We start from the raw sequence: 22,819 nt of genomic DNA, 5'->3' as shown, positions 1-22,819 counted from the left end.
ACCATGCAAGGCTTGCCTAGATCAAGTTTTCTTCTTGGTTTATTCTTTCTGTTTCCTAGACCTAGGACACATCCATTCCTGCAACTACTACTTTAATTGGTTTTTTTCTCGTTTGAGCTCATGTTGCCGTCTGTCCAAGTACGTGTTTCTATTTTTAGCCGAGAATACGTGGGATTTTCCAGGAAAATATTGACATTGCATATCAGGATCGTCGCTAAACAAAGCGAAACCGAAAGTTGGAAGTTCCGAGAAGTGCATGATAGGAAATCCCTATCAGATCACGTCAGCCACGTAATGGTAAGGTTGCATATAAATAAGGCTGACACACCTGGAACGAATTCATCTCAGAACGGCGAAACTGGGAACCGGCCATCCACGTGATCAACAGCTTGGCCTGTTGGGACAGCTACTGTGAACACGATTGTCTCCAGCGGCTTAGAAGTTGTCATTACTTACTCATAGGTGAGACCAGTTATACACATTTGTGATAGTTATGATTATTATCATGCTCACTCATGTTACATATTTACACTTATTTATCACTTATCCCTGCGTTGTGGGTTTTCGGACATTTAAGAAACATAGTTTTCTCTCTAATCTCATGAACAACTGTAAAACATCTCATTCACTTATTTAAGACAACTTTCTCTTCAGCCCCCCACCCCCCCCCCCCCCCCCCCCCCGTTTAGCGCGATAAACATGGCCGTCCGTAAACGTATATGATGTCCGAAAACCTATCATCCCGAGATATATTAATCATAAATTTAATTAAATATGTTTGAAATGTGTATTGCAACCTTACTATCGACATTTATACATCTGCATCTATCTTTGCAGTGTTCAAGTATTCCTCATGTGTATCATTAGAAATCACCCGTGAAGATTCCGAGGTAGAATAGGTCTTCAACAACCCATACTTGCCGTAAAAGGCGACTGGGTGAAAATCTCAACACCGTAACAATTTCCCACTTGACCTGTACATCAGTAGTTTGTTTGCAGAAATGTATTTTAAAATATTTGATTTCCTTTTCAAGACTATTCACAAGTAGATTACCTTTCTTCAAATGTAAAATGCTAAAAAAATGTACTTTCAAGTTAATATTTGTTTGTTTATAAGCAAATATTTTCTGGATTTACTAAAAACATGGCTGTCCCTCAGCTGGACCAGAATAAAAAATAATACCTAATCTATATCTAAATATTCTAAAAATGTAACAAATTTTGTTTTTCACACTCTCAAATGAACATTAATTACATGTATCCTATCATTATTATCTAAAACCTAATTGAAAAAAAAATAAATAAGAAAAAAAAGATGTCCCTCAAAAGGCACTCAACTCCGTTACAACGTACCAATACTAAAAAAATAACTGTGCTATGGGAGATAACTCTCATACGCTTCCTCTTTTGGCAACATGTGTATGAAGTTCATCTGCTGGTGATAGATAGATGCCACATTTATGTACAATGTTCAAGCCAATGACATCAAGATATGTCTGTTAAGTACAGTATGTTTTCTAAGCCTCAACTCTGTTACACTGTCTATAGATCTATATCTCATTCTAATTTCCTTCACTTTTCCAAGAGAAATTGGTTAGCAAGACCATGTTAGCAGTGAGTATTTTAATTTCCATAAAAAGCAAAGCATGCTGGGATATAAGCCATTTATAGTAAGGTTTCTCAACTCCGTTACACTCAACTCTGTAATGCTGTACAGCGTAACGGAGAGGAAAAATTTGTGCATCTGCACAATTTCGATAGTTATTGTCAGTACATAGCTTTGTTCTTCACGAATATTTTATTTTATTTTAACCCTATACCTGACAAATAATTTTCCCACAGTCTGGAGTAAGAACTTTTTTTTTAAATAGTCACTCAGACTGCTCTGATGTTTTGGATGAACAAGATGTTAGGACCCGTGCAAAATGTGGATTTGATTCTATTGATAGCGCTCTTTCCGACAGTGGACTAATTATTGAAGACAGAACTGTTGTCTTTTACATTGATGGGAGTGCCTGGCTATTGTGTTTTGGCTGCAGAAAGCAATTTCATTATGCATGTATAAACAACATATTTTCTGACAGTGTTGATGATATGATTGATCTGAAATTTGATCTTGAAGTTTTATAATATATTATAGTGATCTAAAATGGCATTTTAAGCAACTTTGTGCTTATTTATTTCAACGTCTATACAAAGGGTTGAACATTAGTAATTTAGTAGACCCACTTTTGTATGCCATTACTGCAGTAACTGGCTCATAAACCATGAGTACCAAAGTCCTGACAAGTAACACAACACAGTGCATGTATTTTCACATTTCATCTCAAAAGGGATGAAAAGGTTGTTATTTTATGCTAGAGAGCAATAACAAAATATATGAGTTACAACTCCGTTACAACAAACTCAACTCTGTTACGTCAGGATTTTTTTAATAGATGACTTCTTTTGACAACTGACGAAAAACTTTGTTGTTTTTATGAGTTTTAACTTTAGATTAGGACTAATGATAATATATGTTGTGACAAAAGATGAAAAATACTATATTTTGGATACCGTCTTTCATGTAAATGACTTTGTTGTCTAGGCAAACTTTTGAAATATGGAGCGAGCACTTACAAATGTCCAATCATACATTTTATTTAGCCAGTTTGCATTTGTTTAACACTGAATTGTATTCACACTTAATGTTAATTGCTGAATACGATTTTATATTTCAAAGCAACCTAGCGCTATTAAAATTACTTTCCATTTTGTGATCCGTAACGGAGTTGAATGTCCTAGCAGATTAGGCTAATTCATTAATTATTTTCTAATTAATTAAACACATCACTGCACTGCATTGAAATAGAAAGTACTTCTCAAGTATCATATTCTCTAATATCAAGAGAAAAATTATATTAGGGACACTTTTATTTTTGCAAGTTGATATCAGAAAATTTGTCGGTTTTGAGATTTTTACCCGACTATGCTTGTCATAAAAGGTGACTAACGGGATCGGGTGGTCAGTCTCACTGACTTGGTTGATACATGTCATCAATCCCAATTGCGTGGATCGATGCTCATGATGTCAATCACTGCATTGTCTGGTCCAGACTCGATTATTTTTCAGACAGCCATCATATAGCTGGAATATTGCTGAGTGTGGTGTTAAACAACAAACAAACAAACAAACAATCATTAGAAATCACAATTATTTTAAACAAATTTTATTCTCATGAAATGGATTTGGCACAAGTTATTCCATCTTAGAACATTCTCTCCCATAGATTTACAATTACCTCATTAAATGACAGAAAGGAAAGACGAAATATCGGTCACACTGTGTTATGGTAGACTGATGGTAGTGCTATAGAGAAATAGAGAAACGTATCACATCAACACTTCTCACTCAAACCTTCTTGTTTTCTTTAAATGTTTGTACATTCCAAAATATTATTTTGTTGAAATGATTAGGTAAAGTTGCATTGACAGCAAGTATCAAGTCAATATCAACAGCACATAATGACAATATATGCATGTCATATAATAATTATCACTTGGAAGTATAGTTGACATGCAGTTATGTAATATATGTATATATGTGACGCGACATTTGGATGTGTTCAGCGCCAATATATTATCCCTAATAAACTACATTCTTGTGCATAATAATGAAAATTAATGCACCGAAAAAATAATATATGTATATTAGTTCCCATTTATAACCCTTTTGGCCACTTGAATTACGAGAAATACGAAATAAAAATATATAAAAAATAAAAGTGCTTTCGTAAACTAGCGCTTGCTATATATTAATGCGCCGCCGCAGGCTATATTCAGTAAACAAATATTCAAAACTCTCCACAGCGCTTGGCATATTCCATGACATTTCGTGTAGAGATGGTAGATCACTGGGAGGAGCTTATGCACACTCGATTACCCCTGACGTCACAGGGCATTGTTTCGCTGGTGTGACTGGCAACAAAATACTACAAATTACGTCATAGGGTATTGTTGCGTGTTTGAAAAGTTTGTGGTACTGTATTCTTAAGGTAGGCCTCAATGATAAATCTCAATGCAGCACAAACACATCTTCTGATAATATTCAGAGTTGGTTCCAGGATTTTGGAAAAGGGGGAGTGCAAAACTGCCCATGTCACAAAGTCACAAAGACATTCTTATAATCTGACACAGAATCTGGGTGACCCATTTATAGAATCTGCAGAGGCAAAACAGGCATATGTAAATGCAGCATGGTTGCGGTAGATGTAATAAACTGACAGACCATAATGGAGTGTGGCCTATGAGCACCACCATCAGTCTACCATAACACCGTGTGACCAAGGTGGTTGTGTCTCAGTGGTGGTGTGTGGTGTCTCGGTGGTGGTGTGTGGTGTCTCAGTGGTGGTGTGTGGTGTCTCGGTGGTGGTGTGTGGTGTCTCAGTGGTGGTGTGTGGTGTCTCGGTGGTGGTGTGTGGTGTCTCAGTGGTGGTGTGTGGTGGCCCTGAGCACCACCATCAGTGTACCATAACACCGTGTGACCAAGGTGGTTGTGTCTCAGTGGTGGTGTGTGGTGTCTCAGTGGTGGTCCTGTTCCCTTGGGGCACATTTGTTATCAGCATCCACTCCCAGTGTCACATCCTTCATAGCTGTTAAATATGCAACTCATGACCATTGGCTTCAAGTCATATGATTCCTTGTATTTCTCAATGAATTTGTTGCAGACACAGCTTCAACCAGAAAGACAACACTATGGCTGCTGCTGCTGCTGCTGTTCCTGAAGATTTGAAGAAGAAGGGACCAACACTGGAGGATCAAGTTTTCATGATAGAGATCATGATGGACACATTTGAGAAATATCTTGATCCATCACTTATCATCGATAAAATTAAATTACCAGGTAAGGTGACACATTTGTTATATTCTAGGTTTACAGATTCACCTTATCCAAGCAAAAAGTGACAATTAGAAAATCAGTTTTTCTTTCATTTGTTCGACAGTTGATGAATAGAAAAGTAAAAACATAAAACAAAAATCAAGCCAAGTAAAGTAACTGTTAAATGAGTATTGATTAATGTATTTAATTACAAATATAAACTTTGAAACATAAAGTCTCCCTACATAACATGCAAGCACGTTTCACGGCCCCTCGTAATTGAGACTTAAAATGTAGATCTGTGTTTGCAAAATCTTAAAAGATGTAAACAATTTATATGTATATTTCAGGTCAATAAAATTCTTTTTCATACATTGGACATCATACATTTGTTGAACTTGATGTTATATACAATTAGTTCATAAAAAAATATTCTTGATACCTCCGAGACCAAAATGGCGCTTTGTGGAACGAAGTTTAACAACCAGTCTCGATTGATGAGTTAAATGGGAAACATTTTCAACAGTTGGCAAGAACCGATGTTAACTCCATAAATGACAATCAGTAATTATTTTGCCTTGTGTGTGCCCTGATGTGTTTAATGTGTTCCTTGATGTGTGTATTGTGTACCCTGATGTGTGGAGTGTGTACCCTGATGTGTGTATTGTGTACCCTGATGTGTGGAGTGTGTACCCTGATGTGTGGAGTGTGTTCCTTGATGTGTGTATTGTGTACCCTGATGTGTGGAGTGTGTTCCTTGATGTGTGGAGTGTGTACCCTGATGTGTGGAGTGTGTACCTTGATGTGTGGAGTGTGTACCCTGATGTGTGGAGTGTGTACCCTGATGTGTGTATTGTGTACCCTGATGTGTGGAGTGTGTACCCTGATGTGTTTAATTTTTCCCCTGATGTTTTGAGTGTATACCTTGATGTGTGGAGTGTGTACCTTGATGTGTGGAGTGTGTACCCTGATGTGTGGAGTGTGTTCCCTGATGTGTTTAATGTGTACCTTGATTTGTGGAGTGTGTACCCTGATGTGTTGAGTGTGTACCTTGATGTCAGGAGTGTGTACCCTGATGTGTTGAGTGTGTACCCTGATGTGTGGAGTATGTACCTTGATGTGTGGAGTGTGTACCCTGATGTGTGGAGCGTGTACCCTGATGTGTTGATTTTGTACCTTGATGTGTGGAGTGTGTACTCAGATGTTTTTAATATGTACCTTGATGTGTGGAGTGTGTACTCAGATGTTTTTAATATGTACCTTGATGTGTGGAGTGTGTACTCAGATGTTTTACATATGTACCTTGATGTGTGGAGTGTGTACTCAGATGTTTTACATATGTACCTTGATGTGTGGAGTGTGTATCCTGATGTGTGGAGTGTGTACTCAGATGTTTTTAATATGTACCCTGATGTGTGGAGTGTGTACCCTGATGTGTGGAGTGTGTACTCTGATGAATGGACTTTGCACCGTGATGTGTGGAGTGTGTACCCTGTTTTTGTAGTTTGCATGTTGCTGGTAGTATAAGACAATCTTCACTCATTTGCCCATTCGCATTAATTAAGTAAAGGCCTTTCATTCCAGAAGACTTAAAAGAAGAAATTGAAGGTCTACAAAATTATGGAAAGAGGTCAAAAGCTGCAAAGAAGTTGGTGAAGGCAATTTTGAAGGACCCCCAGGAACGGGTGCCATTCTTTCTACTGGCACTGAGAGAAGTTGGTATGTTAAAAACCTTAAGGAACTTCTTCAATGAACCTACAAGCTTCAGAAAGCTGAAACTTTGTATAAATGATAATTTGTGTACTCCCATCAGTGTTAGAATTCTGTAGGTTGGATCTCTGTGGGATGGAAATAAGGTCTCCTTCAAGTGTCTAGGTTTTGTGCATCATATATTATTAGTGACCTTAATACTGAGACATGTAATGTATTGTATCATGACAAAGTAAATAGTTTACTGCTTATTCAAGTCATGTAATGACATACATTATTCATGGCTCCTTTTTTCTTACTATATTATTTTAACTGAAAGTAATCAATTTCAGGTTTTAAGCACTTTATCAACATTCTCGATGATCGGGCTGAAAATAAAGACATGGATCGGGCGTCTGAAAAGTATGATCTCTTGCTGAAACTGCTGCAAGGCGATTTGGTGAAAAAAATAATTCCATCAGAAATAGTTATGGACCTTGTTCCAATACTCAACAGTGGAGATGAGGAGGAGATAAATGCAATAGAGGATAGAAGAGGTGCAAATCATGCATGCCGTCACATGTTTCGATGCATGCGCAGGAAAGATCCACACTGGCCAGTTAAGTTCATGGACGTTTTGCACAACAACAACCCAAGACTGCATGCCAAACTAGACCCGGAAAGACATGATGACAGTGAGTATATGATAATATACAAATAACAACACTGATGTTGAGAGACAATTCACTGTTATTTTTCAACATATCAACAGCCAGTGCTGTAACACTGCTGGTTACTGTAAATCATGAATTAAATGCAAGCATGAAATTGTTGGACAAATGCAAGGGTCCATTTCCCACATTAATAAAGTGTCACATTTATGTCTGCACATATTGGAGTTTATTGTCACATCAGGTTCGCTGCACATTGACATACATAACAAAGTGCTAATTGCAGCAAAAAGAGACTAACTGTTTTAGTCTACTAGTCCTTATACTAATTATGAGTCATAATTATTGAGAATTGAAAAATCTTTAAAATTGTAAATATGAAAATTCCCCCCCCCCCCCCCCCCCCCCCCCAAATAAAACATATTTTAAGTGAGCACAAACCTTCTTTAATCACATCACAATAACATCAGTATTTTATCAGACCACCATTTGCTTCCAAACACAGTTTTATACGATTGGGCATACTTCCTATGAGAGAGGTTAGAGTCTCGTTGGTGAGAGAGTTCCAATATCGCACCACCTTGCGCTTCAGGCCATCAACTTTTGTCAAGCCCTTTTGGTTCACGGACTCCTTTATGAGTCCCCACACATTTTCTATAGGATTTAAGTCCGGGCTGTAGCTAGGCCAGTCCAAAACGGTCACATTGTTGTCCTCAAACCACTGCCGCGCATGTCTTGCGGTGTGTTTGGGGTCATTATCCTGTTGCAAAATCCAAGTATTTCTATAAAAAACATCTGCATTTGGGATCAGGTGAGCTTTCAAAATGTCTGTATACCTTTCACTGGTTAAATTACCTTCAAAGACCCCCATGGGCGTCGTTACAAGTGAAAATATCCCTACCCAAACATGAAACTTCGGACTGTACTTTGGTCTCTGGTACAATGGAACGGAATGACATTTTGTCCACATTTTAACATTGTTAGGATACACCAATACAGAGCTCTCATCTGTGCAAATAACACTGTTCCAGTCAAAGGTTTCATGCGCCAAACACCACTCTACATGTCTATCCTTGTGTTCTTGTTTCAAGAGCGGAGAGGCAATTCCTTTCTTTTTTTTTCCCATCCAAGTTCAATCAAATTTCTTTTTACTGTAGATTTGGATACAATTACTGTCCCTCTATTTACCATTTCATGTTGGATATTTGAGATACTCGCCCTTCTGTTTTTAGAAGCCAAAATACCCAGTTTCACACGATCACCAAACGCTCCTTTTCTGTGCTCAATTCCTGAACCATTCTCAATATTCTTCTTAACTCTATACACTGTAGAAAGAGGAGTATCTGTGCTCTTTGCTAATGTAGCAGCATCAGTGATGCCTTCATCATGGAGCTGTAGAATCAACCTTTTCTCCTTTGCACTCATTTCTGACATATATCAGGAAAAGTCGTCGGCTCCATAATCAAGGGAGATGACTCTAATTTGCAACTTCTAGAATTGAAGAAGAGTTGCTTCCCTTTGACCATACCTCAATTTTTAACACTTGTCAATATTGATATTTTATGTATGCTTCCTTGAATATAACATTAAAATTCATAATAATTTTGAACCAGACTAAAATGATTATGATATAGCTACATCCTTAAAAATGACAAATTTCTACAAGTCCTTATGGTACCTTAACTATTGGGCAGTTTTGCAAGTACTATAGGACTAATGCCAATTTCTTACACTGTAATTGAGTGCTAGATTGAGTGCTTGTCACCAAGTTCCACGTCAAGTGTGGTCAGTTTATCAAGTTGTGATGACAGTCATGACCAGTTCATAACAGCATTTTCGTTCTTGGTAACATTGTCAGATAATCATATAATTACGTGCTAAACACCTCTCACCCAGGTAGTGAAGCAGCACAGAAATACATAACACTGTGTAGCAGCCGTATAACTTCTGAGTCCCATGATGAGATTTGAAACTCAGACCTTCTGATCCGAGGTCGAACGCCTTGTCCATATGACCAAAGAGGTTCGTAGAATTTGATTGAGTGGCTACTTTTAGCCACATGTTATTTAAATAAGATTCAAAACGAGGCTTTTGTAGCGACTCGGTCCAGGTATTTATTCTAATTGGATTGAGATAAAATACAGTTGAGAATCGAGGATGATGTCAAGCAGAGGTAAGTTTGTGAAAAAAGCATACAATATTCAATAAACTGCTATCATCCCATACTACATGATTGAAATCAAGACAGCCTCCGGGGTCTAGTAGATAGTGTCTGCCCAGAGAGTGGAAGGTCAGTGGTTTGATCCCTGGCCACGTCAAACCAAGAAACAGTAAAATAAGGCACTTGTTGTTACTCTGCCTTGCGCTCAGCTTTAAGGGCATAAAAGAAGGACTGGTGAGCACACACTTTTATAAAGATAATGGATATGGAATTCCTTGGTCATGATACTGTCATATACACTCGATAACTGTGATATACACTTGATATACTAATATGGGATAGCTGTGCAATAAACCACACAGAACAACAAAGAACAAGGTGTGGTTTGTTTCAGGATAACACATCGTTCTGTCATGACTCCATTTCTGGAGATTCAAACATACGCTCACAACTTGGTTACCTTGTTACGCAGTGTTTTTCGAACAGACTTTATTTTCACAAAGCTTGGTTATACATAGGCAATTTCACGTGCCGCACGATTTTCATGAACTACAAAATCCGCGAAGCACTCGGCGTTCACACGAATGCTCCCAGTGGTATTCCCAGCGAACATTTCATGTTCCCGGCGATAGTTCTCCAGAACATACCTTGTAAATTGGATGACACTATTTAAGGGACTCACTTACTCACTCACTCACTCACTCATTCACCTCACTCTTATATTTCAGATGAGTCTTGTAGTGATGACGATGACAATGATGATGGTGGTGATGATGATGATGATGGTTTGTAGCAGATCCCGATTTTTTTCATACAAGAAAACAAAAGCAATGACAAATGTCATTGTCATATCACTGATAATTTAATGATTAGGAGTTAATTATATATATATTCTCTTTTGTGTTAGACTAGCATGACAAGGAGTATTATTATGGAAAACAACTTTTTTATAAAGAATAGCATACTTACTTTAATTACTATATTTGTTGACTTAAGCAGTCATATGTTTATACTTTTTAGATTCCTCAATAGCCACTGGAGCAGAAAGCCTGGCATCATCAGTCTCACAAACTAATCCTAAAGGTAGATTGTGACTTTGTTTTGTTAGATGCCGGGCATTTTATACTATGGAACAAAATGTTTTTGAATACCAACATGAATTTCATTTGAAATGCCATTTCATTGATTGGATACGAAGCTACTTATTGGTTTATGGGGGGATTCTGTGGCAGAATACATAAACTAAAGACTTCATCAGTTGCAGGCCCTTGTGATATGGCTGGAATATTGCTGATTGTGGCATTAAGCAACATTTTCTCACTTCACCAATATTTGGTCTCTGTATCTGTGGTGAAAACTTTCAATTTTAAGTCAGGATAAGATTTATGGATGAACAACTATTTTATTACAAGTAAGAGCGATGTTTGCTTGATAATGGTGTTAGAATCTACACTGAAACGTCGCTCTTAATTTTAATAAAGAAGTTGTTCATCCATAAATCTAATCCTTACTTAGTACTCCTACTTCTAAATGCCTATCAAAGAAGTTATTTCAAGTTTAAGTGTGTTTGACAGATGTCTCAGTGTCATCTTGAGCAGAGTTTAGTTTTATCATATGGACTCTTCTAGCTGAGCCTCCTGGACCAAACACAAATTCACTAAAAATGGGACTATCCCTGTGTTATGGGTTTACGGACATTCAAGGTTTTCTCACAAATCACAAGAACAACTTTAAAACATCTCACTCATTTATGCAAGATAACTTTATCTAAAAAACAAGCCATCATCTGGGTATTTACAAAGTCTCTGTGATGCCATACCCCTTGTTATAGCGCGAATAATCAAGATAAACATGGCCGTCAAAAACGTATGATGTCCGAAAACCTATGATCAGACGAAACTATATGATTTACGTATTTGGTTGCAGATGTTTATGTAGCCCCTGTGGAGATGTCCCGAGAAGATCGCTTGCGAGATCTTGAAAGCATGCTGCATCCTCCCTCAGATGGTCCGCCCCACAGTCATGCTACAAGTGAGCCATCGAATCACGACGGCAGTGCCCCAGAGTTCTCTGATGAAGAAAAACAAGATGATGAGGGTAAGACGACATGGACCTAACACTCTTGTCCGCCAGTCACTACCGTTTATCGCCGTCCATAGAGTGACTCCATGTAAGTCGACCCCCCTGTGAAAACCTTCACAATGGATGCTAATTTACATACCCTGTCTGTAAAGCAATCCGGAAGCACATCCTCAGGGCATACACAATACCTTCATTTGAGGGGGAGGGGGCCAATGCTTTGTTGCGTATAATTCGAGCACATGGCGCCATCTTGTGTGTTGACATGGTTAGACACCAAATTGGTGCCATAATTCAGCAGTAGTTTGATGGATGACCATGTTTAGCAGTTTGATCCCCGAGAATTTCTAGGGCTTGGGTCCTGCACATTGAAGCACAATGAAGCACATTGAAGCACATGGTGGCTGACTTTGTTCAAAATATGCTACTGGTACTCAGAAGGATGAGATGGTAATGGCAGTTTGGGTTGTATACTTCCCAGGGAGCTGAGAATGAAAATCGAGTGCACACAGATCTATTTTCCAGAGTAATCGTTAAGTTGCGACATGAGCGTTCACTTGGTAAATGGAACTTGGGGCATTGTAAATGGCATTATTATTGTGATTACAAAGCATTTTCATAGAAGATTGTCCAAGCTCCATCTCAGCCTCACATTTACAATTCTTCTTTTTAAGCTGAGAATGAAAGTGAAACTCTGGATCATATCATGCTGATATGCATGTGTGTTCCTCATAATAAACACATTCTCTCTCGTATTCATCTCACATCTAAATGCCATCCAAATACCTGATATACCTGATTAAATTTGTCAGTAAATCATCTCCATCCAAAGTTAGACCCCCTCAAGAAGAGAATATTTTGTATCAAGATTAGTTGTGTTTGCCTCAGATGATGAGAAAGACTCAGCTGATACAGCCAAAGATGATCCACTAGATCTCAACCTCCGCCGATACCAGCTGGAGTTGGCTGAGAATGCAGTAAAACGCCGTAACACCATCATCTGTGCCCCTACCGGTTCAGGCAAGACAAGAGTGGCACTCTACATCGTCAAAGACCATCTTGAAAAGCAGGATGAAGCTGAAGCTGATGGTAGGCGATATGTAACTTATTGAACGACTTCCTTAACAAACAAGAGAAGCTGAAGCTGATGGTAGGCGATATGTAACTTATTGAACGACTTCCTTAAAAAAACAGAGATTGAGGAACAAATGTTACTGGAAAGTTATTTTTATACTTTTTGGACAGACATTGTTACAAAAAGGTTTCCATTTTCATCTTAACCTAGATAAGTGACAAGTGAAATACATTTTGTATGTCCATATGATTAAATTATTGTTGTGTTCATTACAATTTCTGATTAGCTGAATTGGTAACGTATTATTGCATTTATTTCCCAATGATTTAAAAAAAATAAGCCATGCCCACTGAGGCGGACTACTTTTATAGGGAATGTTAGGGATTCCCAATATTGCAGGTGATGGAATTCCCTTTCTGCTCTTGTGTATCGTCATGGACAGGATATTAGGCGAAATTCATGCATATACATTTTCCAAACAACTCTTTGAGACTGGAGACCGAGATTAAATGAAACAGCAAACGTGCAGGCTCGCTCGCCTGTTTTTTCACCTCGGTTCGACAACTTTCATGTCTTTGGGTTTCATTTGTAACTAGCATTTTTCCAACTGGGTCTTCCCGTTCTCAGGGAACTAATGTTTGAATCTGGCGGTAACTGACCATGTCATTTTTAAACAGCCGCCTTCTCCTGAACATATTTGTTCTGGTTCGTTACAGTCTGTCGGCCTACCTTTAGAATACAGTACCAAAAACATTTCAAACACGGGACAATACCCTATGACGTAATTAGTAGTATTTTGTTGCCAGTCACACCGGCGAAACAATGCCCTGTGACGTCAGGGGTCATCGAATGTGCATAAGCTCCTCCCAGTGATCTACCATCTCTACACGAAATGTCATGGAATATGCCAAGCGCTGTGGAGAGTTTTGAATATTTGTTTACTGAATATAGACTGCGGCGGCACAGTATATAGCAAGCGCTAGTTTACGAAAGCACTTTCATTTTCAATATATTTTTTATTTCTTTATTTCGTTTTATTCGTAATTCAAGTGGCTAAAATGATGATAAATGGGAACTAATATGCATATATCATTTTTTTTATTCATGAATTATTATGCACAGGAATGCAGTTTATTAGGTAATACTATATTAGCACTGAACACATCCAAAATGTCGCCGGTGTTAGGGTAGGTTACCCTGAACTCTATCCTTAGCCCTTGGATCCCCTTTACGATCAATCACCCCTTTACGATCATTAGGGTTAGGTACTTGTTTTGTGTCTATTATTGATTCTGTAGCTGCTCCTAATATTCTTCCCACAAACGTCAAGAAAAATAGGATGAAATGATTTAGTGTTGAATATTTTGGCTACAGGAAACTGTCCCTGAACAATCACACAAGCCACTTTCACACGCTACATTTATTCAGTATTGATTCAAAAGCCAACTCACACTTGTGTCGTCACTAGCCATGCTTATGCCTCCCTCGTTCCTTACAATTATTAACATTATCCTCACCACACTTTTTCCTTACCACACTTTTTCCTTACCACACTTTTCTGAAACAAAAATCACCCAAAGAATGATTAAATTCCATGTCATTCATGCGTACCCGCGAGTTCAACGTCTGACGCCAAGAGCCGTTTTCAGTTCTCGCCCTATCGGCTCATTCCTCACCACTCTGTATCATGTTAGATTACGTAATGGGACGAGCATACCAAATGGCATCGGGATCACGAGACACCATGACTAAAGTCACGAGACACCATGCCTTCCCGTAACCTTCGACCCTTTTTGTTAAGTCCCGTAGGCATGACTAGGTATATTTGCACATAGTTTCACACTGTGGATGTGGCTCAGTCGGCTAGCTGTCAGGCTAACCATCTAAAGGTTGCGAGTTTGCGACAGATTCTCACAAAAACTGGTTGCTTGTCTTTGAGACATGTGACCTATGGCAGAGATCGTCCTCACGGGAAGTTGTGGTACTGTATTCTAAAGGTGCTGTTGTTGTTCTTCTTGCCTCTTGCTTTGATTGACAGGTGCTATGAACTTTGTTTTTATCATACTTTCGTTGATTGGCTACTGACTTTGTAGGCGTGTAAAGTTATGTGCATAAATTAAACAATCACCTGATTCATGTCATGCCACAGTATGTATTCCTACACCTGGAATGTTTATCAATCTTGTCATTTTTGTCTGCTTTGATATATGCAACTGTTTTGGGTTAAAATATTGTAGATAAAATATGTTTTCGTTGTCGAATTTAATTATAAGCATTGACTGTGTATTTTTTTCGGTTCATTGAGGTATGAATTGAAAAACCCATGTCCAAACTTTTGTAAGAATCTGCTACGTGGATTCATACAGTTTTCGCATTGGTTTTTCGATTCATACCTCAATGAACCAAAAAAATACACAGTCAATCCTTAACTAAAACACTATTTTCTGTATCCACTTCTGTGTGCCATATGTTAAACTCAAGACCTGCTTAGTGAACACTGCACACAGGACAGCATATTCACTGAACAACTGTAGTGCTTGTTCCAGGGAAAAAGAGGGTGGTGTTTCTGGCACGGACTGTTCCTCTGGTAAATCAGCAGTATGGTACCTTCCAAAGATTCTTTGGACAGGATTACAGGGTAAGTATCATCTAGTGTTGGGTTACAATTTTCCACCTTGAATTGGTCTTCACAGGGTATGAAACTCCCAAAATTTTCAGCCAGACCACAGGACTGGCTAGCTGAAATACTTGCCAGCCCTGACCAAAACCTGCATGCCCACTATAATCATATGTTTCTCAGGATAATTTAATTAAAACTTTAAATTGAATTCATTTCACATGAAGTAATGCAAGAAAAGAAATAGCAAACACTTTTTAGGTCAGATTTGTATTTAATATCCTAGAATACATCATGTAAATAATGCTTATCATCGGGAAATATTTAGAATATTTTTACATATGAAATATAACCCGACCGTCGGGCAGGGGGATTTGAAAATCTGGCAGCCCAAGTTGAAATCAACCCGTCTCGGACGGTCGGGCAGGCAGGTATTTCGAACACTGGTCTTCAGCAACTAGTGGGATCATGTGGTCAGGCTCGCTGACTTGTTTGATGCATGTCATCGTATCCCAAATATGTAGATTTGTGCTCATGATGTCAATCACTGGATTGTCCGACCCTGACTCGATGGTATAGGGGTGGTCAGACCTGCTGACTTGTTTGATGCATGTCATCGTATCCCAAATATGTAGATTGGTGCTCATGATGTCAATCACTGGATTGTCCGAGGCTGACTCGATTGTTTTCAGACCAATGTCCTACAGCTGGAATATTGCTGAGTGCAGCGTTAAACAAGAAACATACAGACAAAGATTAAGATTATGAGATTGATCACTGGCAGTGTCCGAAACTCAGGGGGATGCTGGGGATGAATTTGCTGCTTCAGCATTTAAATCTGGGGACCCCCTAAATGTGGAAGTCTCAACTCTGGGATTATGACAAGGACCCTTTCACTTTCTTGCTTATTTTCAACCCTGATTGTTATGAATAATCATTGTGTAATGATTGATCATGGATAGGAATAGAAACATCATACATACAGAATACTTATCTCACTAACCTTCATGTTAATCATAAGAAAAAAGAGTAAACAATTCAATGATAATTCCCACTACTCTGAAGCACAAATACATTAACCAGTACTAGGAAACAGGGCAGTTGCTTTAAACAGGCATTGAAAACGTCCATTATCAGAGCGTTTGATAAAGGGAATAATTCCTGGATGTGGATTCTTGATCACTCCTTGTGTAATATCAGATTTATTCCATAAGTATAGGGGGTATTCTCAGAAAATAGTGTTTTTCAAATGACTAAGCTCAAAATAGTTTTATTTTAAAAGCATATTTATTGTAATATATTTCAAATATAACCATATTGAGCATTAAATAAACTGAAAATCACACCCTAATTCTTATTCAAGGTTTATTATAGACATTGTTGCAGAAAGGTAGCCATAATTGGAAAGTCCCTCCTGTTACCACATAAATAGTTGCTAGAGGAAATGTTTCTTAGGCATGGACACATTTTTTAAAATCCTGTCATTAAATATTTTAATGCCAGTCAAAACATTATTTTTTAAATTTTCCAAATCATATGAAGCAGCTTCTGTTGTCCATGCTATGCAACTGACACTGTATTTTATGGCCAAGTTCAGCGTGTGCCCAGTTGCAACATTTTCTTGGACGACCACGGTTAACAGTGGAAACTAAACTGAATTAACTAACATGAATTTACCTTACAATCAACTAAAATGTGATATCCACTTGTAATCAACTAAATGTGAAATACCCTTAAAATGTATTGAGCAATAATAGTGTAATAAGATACAACGAAACAATGAACTTGAAGTGAGGTGGCTGTTTGATTAGCATATTTTTACAATGGCATTGGACAACTCTCTCAACTATTTCTGCTCTATTCTCTACTATACTATTCTCGTTCACTATTTCTGTCACAATGAGAGAGCTATCAATTTTTTACCTCTCCTCTGAGTACCAGAAACTAACTGACAGTGATAGAAACTCACAGTTTAAGTCCACTAGTCCTTATAATGATGACATATAGCAAACTCTTAAAAAGGGCAAATGTCTACTAGCCCTTATGATACCTTACCTATTAGGCAGTTTGACAAGGACTACAGGACTAGTGCCAATTTCTAACGCTGACTGATACTACTGTATGTCTTGAGCATGCACAGGTTTTGCTCAACTAGCACAGAAGCATGTGCATCATGCTAACGTAACAACATCCATGAAGCTGTTGTGTTTTTGCAAATCAATCACTGTGTCCAGGAACATGACTTTTGTTCCAAAACTCCCCATATATCTTCCATGAAAATCCCTGTCTTCTCACCCAGATATTCAAGCTGAGTGGTGAGGACGAGAGCAGCATGTACCTCCACCAATTGCTGGACCTGTACGACATCTTTGTGATGACACCACAGATTCTGGAGAACCAACTGAGGGATGCAAAGATCAAGTCCCTGTCTGTGTTCAGCCTTATTGTGCTGGATGAGTGTCACCACACACGGAAAGGGGAGCCCTACAACAAGCTCATGATCAGATATCTCAAGCAGAAAAGCAAAAAGAAATCCATTCGCCTACCGCAGGTATTTTCTACACTTAAACCGCTGACTAAGATTTTATACTCCGTGGAAGAGTCCAAATTTACTAACCAGGTACCACCTTGCTATTACCCGACCCTACCCGGGTACCCGCTGTAGGTTTCAAGAGTTTAGTACAAAATTTCCAATTGGGAATAGTTTGATCATGGCCCTGGCAAAATGTATTTAGATACACGTATAAAACAATGTGGTCATGCATACACTTAAGTTGACTGAAGTTTTATCAATGTTCAAACATGTGAAGGTCAGAAGGAATGGGAGCATTGTCAGAAAGAAAAACGAACAGTAGTGACTTGTCGTGTAACCATAGAATTCTAGATAATTTTTGTCATTAAAGAATATATCACGTGACTAACCACATGTCTGGGTAGTCCTGTGGGTACCTGGGTCCTTCTCAGGTACCCAAGTTCCCAGCCCTATGCAGCTGTATCAGGGCAGTGGATACCAGAAAGGGGCTTCACGTTTGTACCCCATCCGAAATCATGCCCACTCTTGAGAGCTGTGGGCAATCAGATTGACCACTAAACTACCATTTCTCTGTGTGAAAGGTTTAGGATATGAAAATCATGAAGATGACATCTAGTCATGAATTGCCTGCCTTTTGGTTTCAGATTGTAGGCCTGACAGCCTCCTTGGGAGTAGAGAAGGCAACGGTTGATGAGGAGGCCATTGACAGTATCCTGAAACTGTGTGCCAACATGGATGCCCCCTATCTCTCCACAGTACAGACACACATAGAAGAACTCAAAGAAAAGGTCCCCGTGCCAAATGAAAGTAGGTTTATGAAATAATTAATTGGAAAAGCAACAGTGAGCTTTTCTGATCTCAATGGTCCCAGTGACAATTGAAATTAGGTCTGTGAAATAATTAATTGTATAAGTAACAGAGAGCTCATATGATCTTAAAGGTCCCAGTGCCAGCTGAAAGTAAGTCCATGAAATAATTATTTGGAAAAGTAACAGTCAGTTTAACCGACCTACAAGTGCATGATTGGCTCTACTAGAAGCACTCATAAAATGTCCAACATCATCATCAACTGACCTACCAGGGGTAATAACACAACAATGTACAATGTTGCCATCATACAAACCTTTTTACATGCAACTTTTCAATCATTTTGTTAAATACACAAATAAATTATATAGACTAAGAATAAGCAGAGTTAGGGTGGTCTTGGAGGCGGAGACAAACCCCTGAGTAGTGTCCTGTTGAAATGATACACTACACAAATACCATTGAATTTGTAAATCCTCATGTCTAGTGATGTTTTATCATAAATATCCAATCTCATTAAAATCAAATCTTAGTTCTTTTATCGCTAAACAAAGATCTGAGGACATCCCGTTATGGGTCACGTTAGAACGACCTTTCATCCGACCAATCAAAGCGTCGCTTACCAGATCATGAAAGTGACAGTCGGAATGTGTTTTCTAATCATGCAACCTCGAAAACGTTAAAACGGGGTATTCCGAACGACAGTTACGGCCCATACGACTGATTCTGTCAAAATTATCACCTATCTCTCGCTTCCGTGGGATAAACATTTGAACGGAGGAGGCCTTGTACAGTACATGGGAAGCACTGCCATACAATCGCAACCATATATTAAACATTCTGGAATGTTCGTTTGTTCCGTTTTCAAAATTTTAATTGTGAACTATGTCAACATATTTTTCAAGCATAGTCTGAAATGGAAGTCGCCAGGTTGAAATGAGTGCCGTAAAGCTCAAGAAAGCTGCTTTCTAATTGGCTGATATCGACTTCTTGTTAGTCGTTTCAGTGGTGGCTCAAAGTTCGGGAAAGGTTGTTCTGACGTGACTCGATATGGGATGTCCTCAGATCTTTGTTTAGCGACAGCGAAACCTTAGATTTGATTTTCATGTTTTCATTGACCAAATTTGCAAACGGCAAGACAAGCACACAAACTCCTATTGCTGCAATGACCATATCTCAAGATGTGCAGTAAAGCAGTGCGCATGTAAAGGGAAGTAACTGCTCGCTGTATTGGATTACATTGTTTTTAAGTATTGTAGCATTTTACTGCCGGGTCGTGTGTTCAAGATACAAATATGTTTTGGGGAAAAAGGAAATAATCAAAAACATGCTGCGGACCTTATGATGATGAGGGTGGTGCCTGAGAACCAAGACTATTATTTTTATTAGCCTAATATAATGAATTTTCTTTCCAACACCAGAGACTTATCCGCTGACTGAGGACCGAAAAGACCCAGCACGGAAAGAGTTGGAGAACGCCATGGAGAAGATAGAGGACCTTATGATTGAAATTAATGGTGAGTTACCGTATATGACCGCGGATAAGCCGACCCCGTAGATAAGCCGAGGTGTTAACTTGACCATTGAAATACGAAAGAAAATGATATGACTCGCAGATAGGCCGAACCAGGAATTGAAAGGCAAAAAACACTGCGAAGTCGGACTGCAAGACATATGCCGGTACTCGCAGATATTCAAAAATATAAGATGAAAAATGTTGTAATTATATTGAAAAAGGTCATTATTATTTCTAATAAAGATTTAACAAACCAGTCATCCACTTTCATAATGTGGGAAGCTGTTTCTCGTGGGTTTTTTTAATCTCATAATGATTGTTATATGTTGCCATCAACAACCAAGGGCCATTTTGTGAATCGGTGTATATAGAATTATGAACCCGTGAGAAAATATATCAGCTGGAGCGAAGACTCACAGTTTGAATTCAGCATCATAAGCATGGCGTTTTCGTTTCAAACTCATGATGAGAATGTCAATAGGTAAAAATATACCAACTTTTATAACTCCCTTTACACCACTATTGTATGTTAATCCAATTGAATTAAATAAACTATCATACTATGAACACATTGAATGACCATCACTTACTCACAGGCTTCTCCAGTTTAATAAACTAATCTCTCGAAAACAAAGGAATTAAGCCCCTACTCCCAACACGATCGCTAAGCACCCACAACTTGAAAATGTTTGTGTAAACAACATGACAATACCAATCGGCCCGTTATTATCAATGCTCATTTCCTTGTGTACCGTGTTGCTTTTTAAACAACAGGAAGCAATCACAGTGGTCACCGTTTGAGACGTCACAGGAAACAGCTGATCACATGTTTTTGCAAATGGCGAACGGAATAACTCGCCGATACAGTTGTTTATTTGCCTCTTTCAATAAAGGTAGACACTTATTCACTATCAATTTATGAACATATTATTACATATATTGTTGCATGTAAAGATTGTGGAGTTTACGAAGAACGATAAACTTTGAACATTCAATTGAAAACTTATTATCGGAAGTAGTAACATGCATAACATTTTTTTAATAATGACAACATTGGTGTATAATAATAACGGCAGATGGCTATACAAAATTCAACCCAAGGTCCAACAAAAGCCAAACTCATACTCAAATGAAAGGAAAATTGAAGCTGCTATCTCACGCCTCAGACTTGGTCACAAAAAGCACTATGACAAGGTTTGTTCATCTTGCAATCAGGCTGAAACCATTGACCACCTGTTACTAGAATGTCAAGACCACGCCCCAGCCCGGGCTAGGTTAAAACAAGAATTGCAGTTAGATCCGCTATCTGTCATAGATCTCCTAAAGCCAAGAGATGCAATAGCGAAGGCCAAACTAACTCTATTTCTGAGAGATGGACAGCTGCTCGAACGTATATAAACAGAGCAGCCAAGGATAAAAATGAAATCATATCAATATAAGAAAATAGAACTCACAATAGATATGTGAACCCTTCTCACACACAGGAGTCCCAAAGAGGGACAGGTCAGCCGAAATTGCCTAGGCAGAATGCGACCTCTTAAACACCTAATGCAACAACAACAACAACATATATTGTTACATGTAAAGATTGTGGAGTTTACGAAGAACGATAAACTTTGAACATTCAATTGAAAACTTATTATCGGAAGTAGTAACATGCATAACATTTTTTTAATAATGACAACATTGGTGTATAATAATAACTTTATTGATAATTTATAATAATAATGGCTCTAGTCGTGGCAACTTCCAAACTTTCGGGAAGTTGTAATCTATCGGACCGTCATTCAGGAGATGTTTCTGACAGATCACGATCTGAAAAATACTATCATGAAAGTGTATCCCGTGGATAAGCCGACCCCTTTCTACAGAATCTTTTTTCTGGTCCTCAAAATTCGGCTTATACGCGGTCATATACCGTATATTATCTCCAGATATATCCAAGTGGGCTTGGGTGGCCCAGTAATTTAAGAGGATGCAATTATCTGTCTGTATCTGAGTTGTGTCCCTTGGACATGCCATAAACCTATGATTGTAGTTTCAAATCCTGGTTCGCCCTGATTATGTTTCTAGGTTTGTCAGCACCATACTCATGATCATGGGTTTCACGAAAGTGGTAAATGTCTGACACCTGCATAGCTTCAGGCTTTCCTCACACATTTAGCTGACACAGCGTTAGAAATTGGCACTAGTCCTGTAGTCCTTACCAAACTGACCTATAGTAAAGGTAGCCTAAGGACTACTAGAAATTGGCCCATTTTAAGGGTTTTGCTATATGTTATCATTATAAGGACTAGTGGACAAAAACTGTTAGTTTCTAACCCTGTGACACACTGTGATATAACTGGAATACTGTTAAAGGCGGAGTTAAACTGAACTCACTCACTCACTCACTCACTCTCTCACTCACTCACTTACTCGCTCTTTTCATTACTGGTTGTGTCAAACACTTGTGTCCAGGATATGTGTCATATGTTTTCTACCATCAGGGATTTAATGTTTGCTTTTGACATTTACTATTTCCTTACTTTATTAGTTCTATTTTGTATGTGTGAACAAACCATCACCTTGCAAATATTATTTTGGCCAGGGTTAGGTGCAGTAACTCATGCTAATCAGAGACAAGTTGAGAAGTTTTGAAAAACTATCCATATGTTACATAAGTCCAAAATGACTTTTGCTCAAAGTGTCCATCACAGTGTCCATCACACTGGTCATCCAGACATGGACTGCATTATGGCTAGGACGGGTAACTCGGGTACTCGGGTCGGGTGGGTACTGAGGAGGACCTGGGTACCCACAGGACTACCCGG

At 38.5% G+C, this 22,819-nt stretch overlaps 1 protein-coding gene across 3 annotated transcripts in view; it reads left to right on the top strand.

The window, feature by feature from the left end:
* The window catches only part of LOC124113416 (probable ATP-dependent RNA helicase DHX58), a 40,264-nt gene continuing 17,445 nt past the window's right edge, over positions 1-22,819 (top strand). The window contains exons 1-12 of one of the 3 annotated variants that reach the window (XM_048402579.1): positions 1-462; positions 4,707-4,882; positions 6,446-6,577; positions 6,901-7,242; positions 10,108-10,164; positions 10,400-10,462; positions 11,306-11,476; positions 12,347-12,547; positions 15,068-15,171; positions 17,450-17,701; positions 18,328-18,490; positions 19,912-20,007. In XM_048402579.1, coding sequence (XP_048258536.1) covers positions 4,735-4,882; positions 6,446-6,577; positions 6,901-7,242; positions 10,108-10,164; positions 10,400-10,462; positions 11,306-11,476; positions 12,347-12,547; positions 15,068-15,171; positions 17,450-17,701; positions 18,328-18,490; positions 19,912-20,007 — 1,729 coding nt within the window. In that variant the 5' untranslated portion in view covers positions 1-462; positions 4,707-4,734. Of the gene's footprint in view, positions 463-4,706; positions 4,883-6,442; positions 6,578-6,900; positions 7,243-10,107; positions 10,165-10,399; positions 10,463-11,305; positions 11,477-12,346; positions 12,548-15,067; positions 15,172-17,449; positions 17,702-18,327; positions 18,491-19,911; positions 20,008-22,819 lie in introns of all 3 variants that reach the window. The other 2 variants (XM_048402580.1, XM_048402578.1) reach the window with 2 other exon arrangements.

Source organism: Haliotis rufescens, unplaced genomic scaffold (genome assembly GCF_023055435.1).
Source record: "Haliotis rufescens isolate VD_foot unplaced genomic scaffold, xgHalRufe1.0.p SCAF_27, whole genome shotgun sequence".
Classification (NCBI taxonomy): Eukaryota; Metazoa; Mollusca; class Gastropoda; order Lepetellida; family Haliotidae; genus Haliotis; species Haliotis rufescens.
Note: the sequence above shows the minus strand (reverse complement) of the source record. Positions and strands in the feature narration are given on the sequence as shown.